The 15,371-nt window shown below is 40.0% G+C and overlaps 1 protein-coding gene across 1 annotated transcript in view; it reads right to left on the reverse strand.

The window, feature by feature from the left end:
- Positions 1 to 1,968: 1,968 nt before the first annotated feature.
- LOC139267190 (dihydropyrimidinase-related protein 5-like) overlaps positions 1,969 to 15,371 on the reverse strand; it is a 139,527-nt gene continuing 126,124 nt past the window's right edge. Inside the window, exons 11-12 of the mRNA XM_070885121.1 lie at positions 8,597 to 8,759; positions 1,969 to 7,374 (exon numbers count right to left, since the gene is read on the reverse strand). Of these exons, the coding sequence (XP_070741222.1) occupies positions 7,289 to 7,374; positions 8,597 to 8,759 (249 nt within the window). The 3' untranslated portion in view covers positions 1,969 to 7,288. The remainder of the gene's footprint in view (positions 7,375 to 8,596; positions 8,760 to 15,371) is intronic.

Here is a 15,371-nt window from a genome sequence, read left to right on the forward strand (position 1 = left end):
CAAGGTCATCCACTTTAGATCAGAAAAAAAGTACGAATATTTTCTTAACGGGAGTGACTAGCTGCTCCGAAGGAGCAAACGGATTTAGGTGTCCATGCACACAAATTACTAAAAGCTCGTGCAGAGGTACAAAAAGTACGAAGAACATAAGAATTAGGAACAGGAGTAGGCCATCTAGTCCCTCGAGCCTGCTCCGCCATTCAAAAAGATCACGTCTGATCTGGCCATTGACTCAGCTCCACTTACCCACCCGCTCCCCATAAACCTTAATTCCCTTATTGGTTAAAAATCTATCTATCTGTGATTTGAATACATTCAATGAGCTAGCCTCAACTGCTTCATTGGGCAGAGAATTCCACAGATTCACAACCCTCTTGGAGAAGAAATTCCTTCTCAACTCGGTTTTAAATTGGCTCCCCAGTATTTTGAGGCTGTGTCCCCTAGTTCTAGTCTCCCCGACCAGTGGAAACAATATCTCCTGCCTCTATCTTGTCTATCCCTTTCATTATTTTAAATGTTTCTATAAGATCACCCCTCATTCTTCTGAACTCCAACGAGTAAAGACCCAGTCTACTCAATCTATCATCATAAGGTAACCCCCTCATCTCCGGAATCAGCCTAGTGAATCGTCTCTGTACCCCCTTCAAGGCTAGTATATCCTTCCTTAAGTAAGGTGACCAAAACTGCACGCAGTACTCCAGGTGCGGCCTCACCAATACCCTATACAGTTGCAGCAGGACCTCCCTGCTTTTGTACTCCATCCCTCTCGCAATGAAGGCCAACATTCCATTCGCCTTCCTGATTGCCTGCTGCACCTGCAAACTAACTTTTTGGGATTCATGCACAAGGACCCCCAGGTCCCTCTGCGCCGCAGCATGTTGTAATTTCTCCCCATTCAAATAATATTGCCTTTTACTGTGTTTTTTTTCCAAGGTGGATGACCTCACATTTTCCGACATTGTAATCAGAAAGGCTATTTAAATGTTGGTCCTTATCTCAAGGGGGTTAGAATACAAGTGCGAGGAAGTGTTCCTTTAGTTGTACAGAGCTTCAACAAAGATGTATTGGCCTTGGAGGGGGTACAGCACAAGTTTACCAGAATTATAACAAAGCTTAGTGTTAAATTGTGAGGACATGTTGCATAAACTTGGGTTCTATTCCTTCAGTTTAGAACGTTGAGGGGCGAACTAATTAAGGTCTTTAAAATTGAGAAATTTGATAGGGTAGAAACAAAGAAACAATACCTCTGGTGGGGAATTCAGAACAAGGGAGCATAATGTTAAGGTTAGAGGTAGACCATTTAGGAGTGAAATCTGGAGGCACTTTTTCCACAAAGGGTAGTAGAAATCTGGAATACTCTCCTCCAACCAGTTGTGGATGCTGGGTCAATGAACATTTTCAAGGGTAAATGGAGTTGAGGTCCAGATCAGCCATGGCGGAACAAGCTTGAGCAATTAAATGGTCTACTCCTATATTTCTACTAAAGGACAAATATGCTACAAAAGGGAAGAATTTCCCACTTTATATTCACTAACAGTAACGACTAGACTACATCGTAAGTTTCAAATTCAGCAGCCTTAAAAATTACTGTTTTATTGGTACTTAAGTTTGACTTAATTTTCTTTGTGCAATCAGTAATCACCTGAGGAATAAACAATGAATGAGAAAGGAAAACAGCATCAAGGCACAGGGATGACAACACCTAGATAGGAAGTGGGTAACTACAGCACCACATTATTAACCTAAAACAGCTCTGGAAGTCAGAAAAGTTAAAGTCTTGCTATCTTATTCTAAAAAATAAAAATATTCCATTTGCGTGGAAAATCCAGCATGGTGGCAAAGAATGATTCAAATCCAAACAAAAGAAAAGCAGGTAATTCCCAAGGTGCCAATACATCGATGCCGTATAAATAGCCTTTAATTTTTTAGTGTGGAAAAGTATCTGAAAAAAAAAAACATTTTATAGGGTAGAGATTAAATGCTTTATTTAAAACAAAATGACTTGTGTCTAATTTTTCACGCACATAAGTAATACAGCCTTTTCTATTCTGACTGTAATGCAGTTGGAACCCCTTTCTCCCTTCAGCAGGAAATCAAAGGAGAATGAATACCTGTAGGTAATACTCATTTAAAAGGCTGTGCACATGCAGTGAGATATCTGACCATGTTAGATGAATGATACATTTACAATAATTACCAGTCTCCGGCTAATAGCTGCATTGTGGGTTCCAGCCAGAAAGTGCCTGGCTGAAACTGCAATTCTTCTGCCCAGGAATAGCTCTCTGCCTCTGGTTACAAGCATGTGCAGAGTTCCTTACCTGGGACTTGCATTTTAAATATTTAGAAAGAGAGCAGTAGCAGTATCAATATTCTCTGAACATTCAGATTATTTGTAGATAGGTTTAAAAAGTGTACAAATGGTCTGAGGGGCCCATGGGTACTCTTTTAAAACCCTGTAGCCTGCAGGGAGTCTCCTGCAATTTCTCTGGAATCAGGTTGGGCTCCAACTCCAGATTTACATTACAATTTCAGCATCAGGAAAACTCTTCATACTGACATTGATGTTGTTGTGAAAATGCATTTTAAGTTAACAGTAAAGCCTGCTGTCCTACATAATAAATTTAGTGGCCATTCGCACCGATTCTTAGGGCTGCTGTTTCAATCGAGACAATACCGAACCTTGATGCCCTAAACCAAAACAACCAGTGGTAAAGTGAAATAGTGACCCTGATAATTTTAAGGCTTGTTGAAACCGTAAGAAGGTTCCATTAAATTCTATTGCTTTTTTGACATTTTTAATCAGACAGTGACCACATTAGCAGATGGCTTTTTACTTGAATGCAGGCCCTATTTATTGAATTAGAAAGCTGTTCATTCATAAAAGCAAAAACATACATACACAAAAACAAAATTGTATGCTTCCAACATGTTGCTGCTGAGTTAGAATTCACATAAAAATCTGCAGCTACTTTCATGTTCTAATTTTCTTTAGTGTACAGCAAGACTTGTAGTGTATAGAGAATAGCAATTCAATACTGTCCAATGTTAGCACCAATTCCAAGGAATTTCACAAAAATTAAAACATGGTCAAACCAGATCAATGGAAACATGTCTGGTGTTTACAGTCAACTAAAAGTAATGTGTGACAGAACAGGGTTATCTAAAAACACACAAATCAGGCAGATATTAAATAAAAACTGGGATCAAATATGAACATTTGAGCATTTGTCTTGTTGCTTTAAAAACAAAAGTCATGATTGAATTTTCTCTTCCGTTCCAATTAATGAATCATTTGCTAAACATTTCTAATGATAAACACTGAAGTAGAGTTGAAGAAACACTGAACTGAAAGTTGGAGAAATACCTTGATAAATGTTTGATATAGTGGTAGGACGGATATCATGCCAGATGATAGTTACAAGACACTGGCACTGGCCAAGTGGACCTTAATGGTCTTTTCTGGTCTTGTACATTTCCATACACAATTCACAGTATAATCAAGATAAAATACAAATCTTGCACTTGGTGTTTTGTCATTTTTTTGTGTGCATTCAATTGAGTGGAAAATATCACTGGCCTAGTTCAAGTTTGAACTAAAGTAAACACATTACACCATTTCTCTGCTCTTCTCCCATGACTTGCATCAATTGCTAGTCAGCAGCAGTTGATAGTGAGGCCTGTATGAAACTACTTTCCCTTCCTTACAGTGGGCACAACATAAACCTGCAAGCTATGTGCATTGTCAACATATTGTCAGCAGTGAGCTAAGGCTATGACCATCAGCAGTGACTAATGTATTTCAGCAGCCTCACTGTAAGATCAAATTATTCTTTGCAAAAATCTAATAAGAATGGCAAATTTCATCAATGTTGGTGAGATGTTATGGTAATTATCAGATAACACATACATTCGCAGGCCTTACTAAGTGTTTAACACAATGCCACAATATACTGAGACAATATTAGCTAACAAACTTGATCCTAGACATTGTAGCCTAATGCAATCATAAATTACACAAGAACTGTCATCACAACTGTTACATATGTCATGTTTCTGACCAAACTACTCTAGAAGACAGATCAGAAATTTTATAGGATCCTTTTTAGGTTTTGGAAAAACTATATTTGCAATAGGAAAAAATAAATAACATGGGATTTCAGTAAAGGAGATAAACCCCAAGAAAAATCTATCTAGGATTAGAGCATATGGTTTTTGATGAAATCATAACATTGTACTTGAGGGAATAAAGATCCTAAATTTTGTAACATTTTACAATCAACTTTTCGACCAAAAACCCTAGCAGCACACAATATTGGAAATTCTTTGAACAGTCATCCATTTGTCACAATCCAAAGAGACATGGGAAAGGCCATCAATTAAAAAAACTCTTCACATAGATTTTTTTTTAAATGTAGATATTTATGAATTTTTCCAGCCTAGCAGTTGCTTCCAGAAATACACACCTGCTTTCAAAAATCAATTCAAAACAGGTCTTTCTGCACAATTAGTTATTTATTTATTTATTTTTTTTTTAAAGTATAGCTTGATTTCAAATGTTTTTCATTAATGTAAAAGATATGGTTGAGATTTGTTCGGCAGTTTGGTTACACTACACCCTCGAAAGATAAAAACATTCTAAATTAGTAGATATATTTAGTCTTGTTATAACATCACACCCTAGAAAGAGGAAAACATTCTAAACTAGAAGATATATTTAAGACACAAGGGAAAAAAGTTGGTAACTATTGATTCCTGATCTGCTCAAAACAGATCTTTGATATCATACAAAAGTAATAGTTTAACCAGTATGAATTTGAAACGTTGCAGTAGGCACTGCATGCTCCAAGAATGCTGGGGGGACAAATATTGGTAAAGCTATGCGATTCCTTCATAATATTGACAGCTATCAATTAGGGAAACTGAAAACTCGGCATTTGATATATTATGTCATCTCGTGGTTCAACTGCAAACTGGTGAAATATCCAATAAGGCAGTCGAGTGCATGTCAGGTGAGACTGGAATTAAAATTTTAAAATTAATATGGAAACAATTTGAGCATCTCAAAGATAAGTACACAAAAGTGCCTGAAATACTGTTAAGTACATATCAGATTTTCAAATACTTATATTTTAGATGAATTTAAACTTGGAATACTGTTTATTATTACCATTTGTTCTATATCTACTTTTATTATTATTTTAAAAAAAAGTTAAATTAAGACTCAGCTTGACACAATCTTGAAAATAATCGGAGACACGAGCCGGGAGCAGGGGGGGAGCGAAAGAAGAATGACAAGATAAAAAGTATTTTTTTTAATGCTCTAAATACTTAGTAATTTCAACTTAGTTTTTTTTATGTGGTGCTACTTTTAGTTGCATTTATATTATATTATATATTAAAATCAGCTTTTCATCTCCAAGATTAAAGTCTATTTTTGAACAAATTTTAGTAGCACCCTTAAAATACATTAATCTCATTCATTGGAATACTTCAGGAAGGCTGCACTTTTAATAGTTTGGACCAATATTAAATTCAAATGCAATAGATTTATCTATACAATTTGGTCAGAATACAGTAACTGTTTAAAGTTATTTTTGGGATATCTATAGTTCCATGAAGGAGCACCATTTTTCCTAGCAATTAAATTTTTAGGTAACAATTTTTCACCAATTTCAAATTTTTTGAAATTCCCAATGATCAAATTAAGATAATGTTTAGACAGCCAAATATCATGACACAATTTCCAAAAAGACATGACAGGCATATTAAAAGGAGTTATATAATCTTGTATGTTGCAGGAGTTTTGAAATGATTCGAGAAGCCAATGGTGTTATCACTGTATATGCATGATATTTCCTACCACATCTGCACATGCACACTAACTATTTCAGGGAGATCAAAGATCAACATCAATTGCAATTACTTGTCAAGAATTTGTATACTACAAAATATCACAATGAACTTCAAGGCCACACAGATGTTATTTGGGGACTTTGGTTACATAGAATTTTACAGCACAGAAACAGGCCATTAGGCCCAACAGATCTATGCTGCTGTTTATGCTCCACACGAGCTTACTAGCTTACTTCATCTCACTCTATCAATGTTTCCTTGTATTCCTTTCTCTCTCATGTACTAATGTAGCATCCCCTTAAATGCATCTATGCTATTCATCCCAATCATTCAATGTGGTAACAAATTCCACATTCTCACCACGCTGAGTAAAGATGGGTCTCCTGAATTCCTTATTGGATTTATTAGTGAGAAATGAGTTTCTGGGAGGACTGGCTGCTGGCTGACATACAACAGTTTTCTATAGAAGTGCAAGAAACATAGCTCCTTTAACTTTACACAGTAAAACACAAAAAACTTCAAAAGGACCAGTACTGGAAAAAAGAAAACTGCTTAATAATCACATCCTAAATTGCTCAAAAGACCACTATATATTTCAGCAGAGGACTCTCACCAGGGTTTGGTAACTTATCCAAAACAAACAAAGTAGTGATGACCACATAACTCAAGTGGCATGCATTTATGAAATAAATAATATGCAACTTACTGAACGATTTTAATTGGGTTTTGCTCCAATTTTTCATGGTCTTTCCAGTGCTGATTTAGAGATCTTGCACAGTGAAATTACCCAAAATCAGCACAAAAGTTAAAAATAATAGGACACACCAGCAATTATCAGTTTACAACAAAATGACAATTTTGTCCTGACAGCAGCATAAACCACTAATATATAAACCACTGGTATGTTAACTTAAATCATTGTACAACTTGTGTGCAGGCATTAGAAATTAATAAGTATTTTATATCTTTTTTAAAAACTTATAAACATTGTCTTTTAAAGTTACAAGTGTTCACATATTTTTTGAGGTGAACAGTTAAGAAATCTTTTGGGCTGTATGAAATCAGCTTGCATCATGCACAGACTACAATACATTTCACTCACTTGTGTACAATTTATTGTGGCAGAATTGTGGAGATTCTGCACTAACAGCAGCAGAGCCTAACATACGATCTATAGTAATGGAGCCACAATTTGTAATATTAGTCAACTTTCAGGTATGACCAACTTCCTGTAGTGTTGATGTAACATTCTCATACATCTTGCAAAAGTCTTAAAATAACCAAAAAGTTGCTTGTCTGTTCATTCATTCGACGTGAATACGGGTATTGCTGAGGCTGATTTACTTAGCTCCAGTGTGTGATGGGTATAATTCATTCATATTCTGTTTTCATTTGATGATGAAAATTGGCAGTAGCGAGATACCCTGCTATTCTTTTACCAGATGCCATTAGAATGGCCACCAGGTGGAGCCAGAACTCTGGATACAGGTCGCTTTGGCAGGTGATCATCAATTTGGGATCCTGCAACAGATGAATAGCAATGTATATGAAACTGCCTTCCCCAACAAACTAAGAAAGGGAAATATTAAGATTACCATTTTTTAAAAATAAAATATGATAAATGTTAAAATATTATGTAAAATCAAAAATTACCCACTATTTTCCCACTATCCATAGAACCACACTCCGCAGGAGATGGAATAGTGATGAGTCTACTGAAAGCATGTTAAAGATCATTACTACTTACTTAATGTAGGAAAATTGTGGTTATGCTTAACCAACATTATTGAACTTCAGGAGTGGTCAGTATCCTTAAGTAATACAGGTGCAGCGTCGAGAATCCGGAGTTCCAGAATCCGGGCCGATCGGTGGCAGGGTCGTCCGGAATCCATAAGATGTTCCGGAATCCGGACCCGACGACGCTGCCGACCTTGGGGCCCCGCCGCTGCCCAACCTCAAGCCTCACCTCGCCCCCGTTGCCCTTACCTTGGGGCCTCATCGGCCGCCCAACAACATCTTTGGCGGGGTCGACCTACCCGAACACCTTCTCGGCGGGGGCAGGCCCGACGACATCGTCCTCGACGGGGCCCGCCCAACAACAACCTGCTTATCGATGCCGGATTGCCTCTTCGGCAGGAGCCGCCCCCCACCCCTGCTTTCTGACATTTCGAAATCCGGAAATACCCAAACCTGGGCTCGGGTGTTTCTGGATTCATGATGTCAGAAAACAAATTGAAAGTCCGGAAAAGCCCGGAATCCGGAACGGCCTCGGTCCCGAGGGTTCCAGATTTTCGGCGGTGCACCTGCAGCAAGTTATGACAATTCAACACATTAGAAAGATCCATAGAACTTCTAACTAAGATCAATGGACATTCACTGATTCACAGTTATTCAGTTGCATGAACTATTAGGCACCTTCCCAGCAATGTTGCATGAAGTAAAATAAAAGGCAATAACTGAGGATATTGTTGAAACTGTGATGATGGGAAATGGCAAATTGATAATTTATTTTTGATCCCATTTAAAAGTGGGTGGTCAACCTTTTTGCTGACCTCTACATCAATGACACTCATTGACACTTCTCTATGGAAATCACAGCCATTACTTCTGATTCATCACATTAAATTTTGAGAGTCTTTAAGAACTTTAAACACATACCAACAAAAATGGCTTAATAAATGTCAGTTATCTAAAGTTAAAATGTAGAAATTTGTAAAGTCCATAAGATTTGGTCAAGTCTTACCTGATAAGCTGAAGCCGGATTCATGTAAATCCCTCATTCCACTGTGGCGTATCGAAGTACGGGCTTGGTTGTCTGGATGATCTGGCATCTCCTTTCCTATATTAAGCACCATTGCCACATCACCTACATATGGGGCACGATCCACAGGCTTTGCAGTCAGACTCTAAAGGTAATTACAGTAATGTCTTAACATTGGGTGACATTCCCTGTAACGATCATTTATGACCTCACTAGTCAATTAGTTTGTAATGCTTCTGAAGTGGGTCATTGCATCCTTCAGGAATTAAGGGGTTAACACTACAACCTGCAAACTAGCTGCAATGGCTGAGATGGTACGTACACATAAACTGCAGACAGGCTTAAGCTAAAAAGAATCCCCTAAATTAATGTCCGAAGCACAAGCAAGGGATGCGGTTGGTAAACAGCTAGTCTAAGAAGCAGTAACGGCTTCAAATATACAAACCACAAACTTCAGTCGAACTTTGAATGTTACACGAGCTAGGGATAAAAATAGGTAACCAGTCACTGTGCATGCGGGCTTTGAACGAATCAAATGATGCCACAGAATCGTGAGGTTGAGCATGTACTTTTAAGTGCATAAAAAACTGTTGAAACTTACGTATCGTTGGACAGTGACCTGGTTAGATCCAGAGCAGGTCACCTCCCCACCGGTGCAAAATAAAGACTACTTGAATTTTTGAACCCAGACCTGGTGTACAGTGTTTATTTTAAATACTCCACTTCAATTGGCGTAGTCGGGCAGGATCTCAAGCGGGCAGCAGACAGCGGCAAATCAAAACCATGTCAAAAGCGTGAGTACATTTTAATTACCATGCACAGTTAGGACAAGGGCAGAAACCTGTCTGGTGTCAGCTGCCTGAGAGATCCAAATCTGCAGGTCTGGCCGAGACTTCAAGTAGTCAGTGGAAGATCCCAGGTAAAACAATTGGGATCGATTATATAGAAATGTGTCTGTGGAACATTGCGACTGATTAATTGGCATATGTTGCGAGTATCGGTCTCACTCGTGAGGAGTAAGTAAGGGACGTACCGCTCTCAACCAAGAGGATAGGGTTGCAAGTATCGGTTTCACTCAGGGCGAGTAATTAAGGGACGTACTGCTGACAACATATAGCCATGGGAAGTGAGAAACTCGAGTTGGGACCAGAGGGGTCTCTGACACGGTACCAAGCAGATAAAAATCAAAAACTAATTGAAATAATGATTAAACAAAATTGTAAACCAGACGACCCACGCGCAGCACAAAGGAAGTGGTGGGAGTCGGAAAAGAAATAAAAAGAGGAGAAAGCCCTCATTTTAGTGACTTGCGTGTATTGTTAATTAAGTAGACAAACTAGACAAGTGACTGAGAAAGCGACGAAATAAACCGACAGTAGGTGTGATGGTGACAATATAGAAGGTGGGGGGAGGTTTAGAGAAGATCTCTTCACCCAGTGGGTGGTGGGTGTCTGGAATGCACTGCCTGAAAGGGTGGTCGAGGCAGAAACCCTCACCACATGTAAAAGGTAATTGGAGGTGCACTTGGAGTGTACGTGGATCAGAAATTGACAGTGGTTTCATAATGGATAGTTATGACTCAATAAAAAGGAGAAAAGGGAAGATTATGTTTTTCTTTACTGTTCTGGTGTTTTTTTTGGGTGTTTAAAGTTTTTGGGAAGGCATATTCCTTTGTGTGATTGTGGCTCCTCCCCCTTTTCCAAGTGGCACTGGGAAGTTTAAGATTGGAATTACTGAGGTTAATTAACCTATTAAAAATCAGACTTTTACTATGGCCGATAAAATTCTGGTTGGTGTAAATTGTGTGAAGAGTCTTTAGTATCGAACACGGCATTTCACATCAGTAATTGGTATGGTGTAACAAGTTCTGACCAATGTGTAACTAGGAAGAAAAACATGAAATGCTATTGTGTGCGAGGTTGTTTTTCTGAATATTTATTTTAAGTGTAAAAGCAGAGAGGTTAAACTGGAAAGGCTGCAAGCTGTGGGATGAAAGTTAACATTGATTGATGGTGTCTGTTTGTCGACTTTCGAAACAAAAGAAGTTAACTCTTTCACAGGCAGCTGTGAATTCTGTTTCAATTCAGTGGGTGATACACCTTTTGAATATTGGAGATTTTGAAGAGAATATTTGTTCCTGGGGTAGAAGGAATTTTGGGATCATATTACAAATTAACCCCTTGGGCTCTTAAGCAGAATCACCAGAGATTCCCTGTTTCTTTTGTTTTAAGTAGATGACCATCGGGAAGAAACAATGTTGTTTAAAGGGGTTAGTGGATTGTGCCTGAGGGATCAGGAGGGTACACCACCATAACCGACTACATGTGGCCCCGAGTAAATCTCAGGAGTGGGAGGTGGGGCGGTCAGGTAATAGAACAAAACTATGTCCGGTACAAGGGATTGTATAATATCATTGATAAAGCTAGTCCCATGGTATATGCAGCCCGGTTACCTAGGAGAATTAAGTGGTTTATATTAACCAGATTAAGTTTTTTCAGTTCAACAGCTGGTACAAAGACAAGAGGAAATGGTTATGAACATGGGGAGTGGGATTCGTCCTCTCAAGGGGCATGAGGAAGAAGAGGTGCCTCATGGGATACCCCCACCTAATCAAGTAGAGTATGATCCAAATGGAAGTGGACAGGACACGGGAGCTGGAAGAATCTCCTCGATTCCAGATCTGGAACCACCTCCTGTCCACAGACATGCCTCGCAAACCCTGCCAATCTCACGAAGTAGTAAGAGACATATCGTGAATGGTAGAAGTAGGGATGGCCGAGGATATAGGATAAGGGTACATTTACAGTGGCATGGTAATCATACCACTGTAACCGTCTATTATATCAAGGGGTGCAAGGACGGGAGCACAGTTATACAAGCAGTAGAGTTTAAAAAAGACTCATCCAAAGGCTCCTTCTCCAATGAATAAACAAATTTGTGGGAAAAGCAAATTGTTTGTCATGAACACATCCCAGGGCCAACAAATAGGCTAATGGTAATCCCCACTCAGATGATATTGTACCATGATGTGCATCACAAAGTGGTACCTGTAATATTGAATCTGACCAAAGTGGGACGACCTGGGTAGTGCAAGCCTAAAACAGCACGGCTACATGGGAGAATGATCAAGGGATTTTGGCAGAGGGCCAGTACAACCAGCGATGAAGTCAGGGAGATGGGCTTGATCGTACCTTGACAAGAATGGTGTTGAGACTATTGGGGAGAATCATAACAAAAGGCAGTGAAGCCTGATTAATATATTGCAACTGGTTTAATGCTAAAAAGGGGGTAAACCAGATTATAGAAGGGGAACAAATCGCCTTCAATGAAATGGCTCGATGTAATGTATGGATCTTGGTTAGTGGAACAAGCTCAAGACAACCTGCAGCATATTGCAGAGGGAAAGCTCTCTTTCTGGGTAACTGATCGAGATCTGAGGGCAATGTCCACTTATCAACTGACTAAGACTATGTGCCAAGTCAGAAGGTTGGTACAGGTGTACCCGGTGGCATGTGTGCCATTTACAGGAACATAGTATGGTATTACCCAATCATGCCTGAGAAAATTTATTAGGATACAATGTACACCGGAGATGTAACCCGGGTGGATGGAAAAACATGTGTAGCCCCAGGCTGAATTGGGTGTGCTCAAGCTCAGAACATTTGACTCTGCAACATAGTAGAACATGCAGCCTCTGCATGCGGGTTTAATTGGGATGGGATAACATGGAACTGCACCAAGAAGGTAACTGCAGGACAGCATTTTCCTGTACGATCTGTATAAAGAGGGAAGGGTGAATATTGTGTCAGCATGATACACCGGGAATACCAGTATGGATCCAACCTGACTTGTCCCATCGCGATGGAAATGTTTTGTTTTACCCCATTCCAAACTGAGACACTTGGTTCAGGGGTGTCATTAAATATTTATTTGCGTAGGCAAGTAAATATCACTAAGAAAGGAGTTAAAAATGTAATTGCCAAAAGGGAAGATATAATGAATTTGGATAGTTAATTGGGCCAATTGAGGACCAAGTACAATGGGCATTAAGTGAAATGGGGAACAGAGTGTCACAACGGCTCGACGCTGAGGTGATACTTAGAGTACATGTGATCGAGATAGTCCGACAATGAACCACGAGACGATGTGTGGTTTTCATGTTATCTATTGTCTAACAACAACTGACACACACTATTGGTATACGGCGAGGGTGGCAACTGTTAACACATTTGATATGGCCAGTATAGACCAAGAAGTTCAAGACTTAGCCCAACGTTTGAGAAACCGTTTACTAAAGAGAAACGATCTGACTTCGCAGTTGTCAGAAACAGGGGAGGAGGTCACCAGACAAATGCTGCAAGTCGAGGAAATCAGAGAGCCTCATGCCCAAACTATCAATAAGATAAGTGTGCGACTGATGTAACCCAAGAAACATATAAAGAATTTATTATGTGCAACGTATGGCACATGGTTACTAGGGAACATCCGGTACAATGTAAACCAGATGAAACAGGAAAAAATACCCGATTGGACAAGTAATGAGCAGTTGTCCAAATGGACTCAGGACAGTATTACCCTCTGCGATGTTCGCAAGGCTACAAAAGTGTTTTTGTCCCGAAGTAATTATCACCAAAGAGGTGATGTTGATAGGTATGGTCCTAGCTGTCCCACAGATAGAGGGCACGGAGGGTGGATCTCTGTGGACGGTACGGAACATTGGCGAGATACAAGGTCAATCCCGGGTTTTATTCCACGAGATGCGGTGAAACTAAGTGGTCCATTCCAAGGGGTGCACATCGATGGCTGCACACAATATTTGGATGATGTGATAGTGTGGGCCCACCACATAGGAGGGCAAACGTATAGCGTGTGGGTTCACTAAGATGGTTAATTGCACGTTGGAAATCAGCCCCCTTATTCAGGGAGGGACTGAGGTGGCAGCCCAGGATGATGGGACGTACTGCATATGTACCAAGGAAAATGAGTACAAGCATGGTAATGCCATGTGTATGATCCCAGAACCTAATTTCTGCTTAACGCCTAAAGCTGTGGTCCAGATAGATCATCGATACCTATTCCCACAAAAGGAGGACTTTGAACAACCCGGAATGGAATGATAAAATGAAACAATTCGAGATACCCAGTTGGCAAAGCATTCCCCTTCTTGAACATTTGATGCAATTGAAAAAGGACAGAGGGTAAAAGGACATGAGATTTTGGAAGATACCATAAAGCATTCGAAGAACATCAAAGAAACCCTAAAGGACACTCAGTATTGGAAACATGTATGGAATTGGGGAATGAATGTGGATATCCATCCATGGATTCGTATAGCTTCTCACGTGCTGGTTAGGATACAGTTAGGATTAGCAGTGGGATGGAGAATTGGGTTATTTCTGGCATGCAGGAAAAAGAAAGCAAAGACGTTGATTATGGAACAGCGGAAATTACTCTGAACCGTAGGTTACGTCCCGGGTCCCCCAAACCATGTGGCTGATCACCACAGAACGGGACAGGGGACACAGGACTGAGCAGAATTAGGTTGGTATTCTTGGGCTGGGTAGCCAAGTATCAAAAGGGGGGACTGAAGTGGGACATTGTTAACCTCTTAATTCTTGAAGGACGCAATGCAACCTGCAAACTAGCTGCAATGGCTGAGATGGCACGTACACAAACCGCAAACAGGCTTAAGCTAAAAAGAATCCCCTAAATTAACGTCTGAAGCGCAAGCACGGGATGTGGTTGGTAAATGGCAACACTAAGAAGCAGTAACGGCTTAAAATGTACAAACCACAAACTTCAGGCGAACTTTGAATGTTACACGAGCTAGGATAAAAATAGGTAACCAACCAATCACTGTGCACGCAGGCTTTGAACGAATCAAATGGTGCCACAAAATTGTGAGGTTGAGCATGTGCCTTTAAGTGTATAAAAAGCTGTTGAAACTTACATATCGTTGGACAGTGACATGGTTAGACCAAGAGCAGGTCACCTCCCCACCGGTGCAAAATAAAGATTACTTGAATCTTTGAATCCAGAGCTGGTGTAGAGTGTTTATTTTAAATACTTCACTTCAACTTCCCTGGTCATTCCCTTAGTACTGCTCTCATCTTCACTCCCTTAAGTCCAAGGGACGCAGACTTGGAACGTTTATGGTAGACAACTGGTTTAGGCATTTAAAGCCAAATCTGGCTGGACCACAGAAAACACTACTGGGTCCCATGCTCTTCTGTCAAAACTGCTCACTATTCCAGGATCATCCTGGGATGCAAAGATAACACCCGGCTTCTCATCTTCACTACAAACCATTTTTCCTTCCGGCCCTTAGACAACCGGGCCAAACTTCCCCCAAGGTTTCCCCCTTGCTTTTGATCATCTGCCCTAATATCTCATGTGGCTTGGTGTCAAATTTTGATTGATAACACTCCTGTGTCGCTGCTTGGGACAGTATACAATGCTGAAGGCACTATATAAAAACGTTGTTGCTATTGTGGGATCATTGCACTTCTCCAATTCTGGCATCTTGCGTATCCCCAATTTTAATCGCTCCACCATTGACAGCTATGCTATCAACTAGCTGCCTTGGCCCTAAACACTGCACTTCCCTCCCTAAACCTCTCCGCTGCTCTCCTCCTGTAAGATGCTCCTTAAAACCTGCCTCTTGGACCAAGCTTTTGTCATCTGTCCTGCTAACTCCTGTGGCTCGATGTCAAAATCTTTATTGATAACGCCCTGTTAAGGGCTTTGGGACATTTTG

This window comes from Pristiophorus japonicus, chromosome 7 (assembly GCF_044704955.1).
Source record: "Pristiophorus japonicus isolate sPriJap1 chromosome 7, sPriJap1.hap1, whole genome shotgun sequence".
Lineage (NCBI taxonomy): Eukaryota > Metazoa > Chordata > Chondrichthyes > Pristiophoridae > Pristiophorus > Pristiophorus japonicus.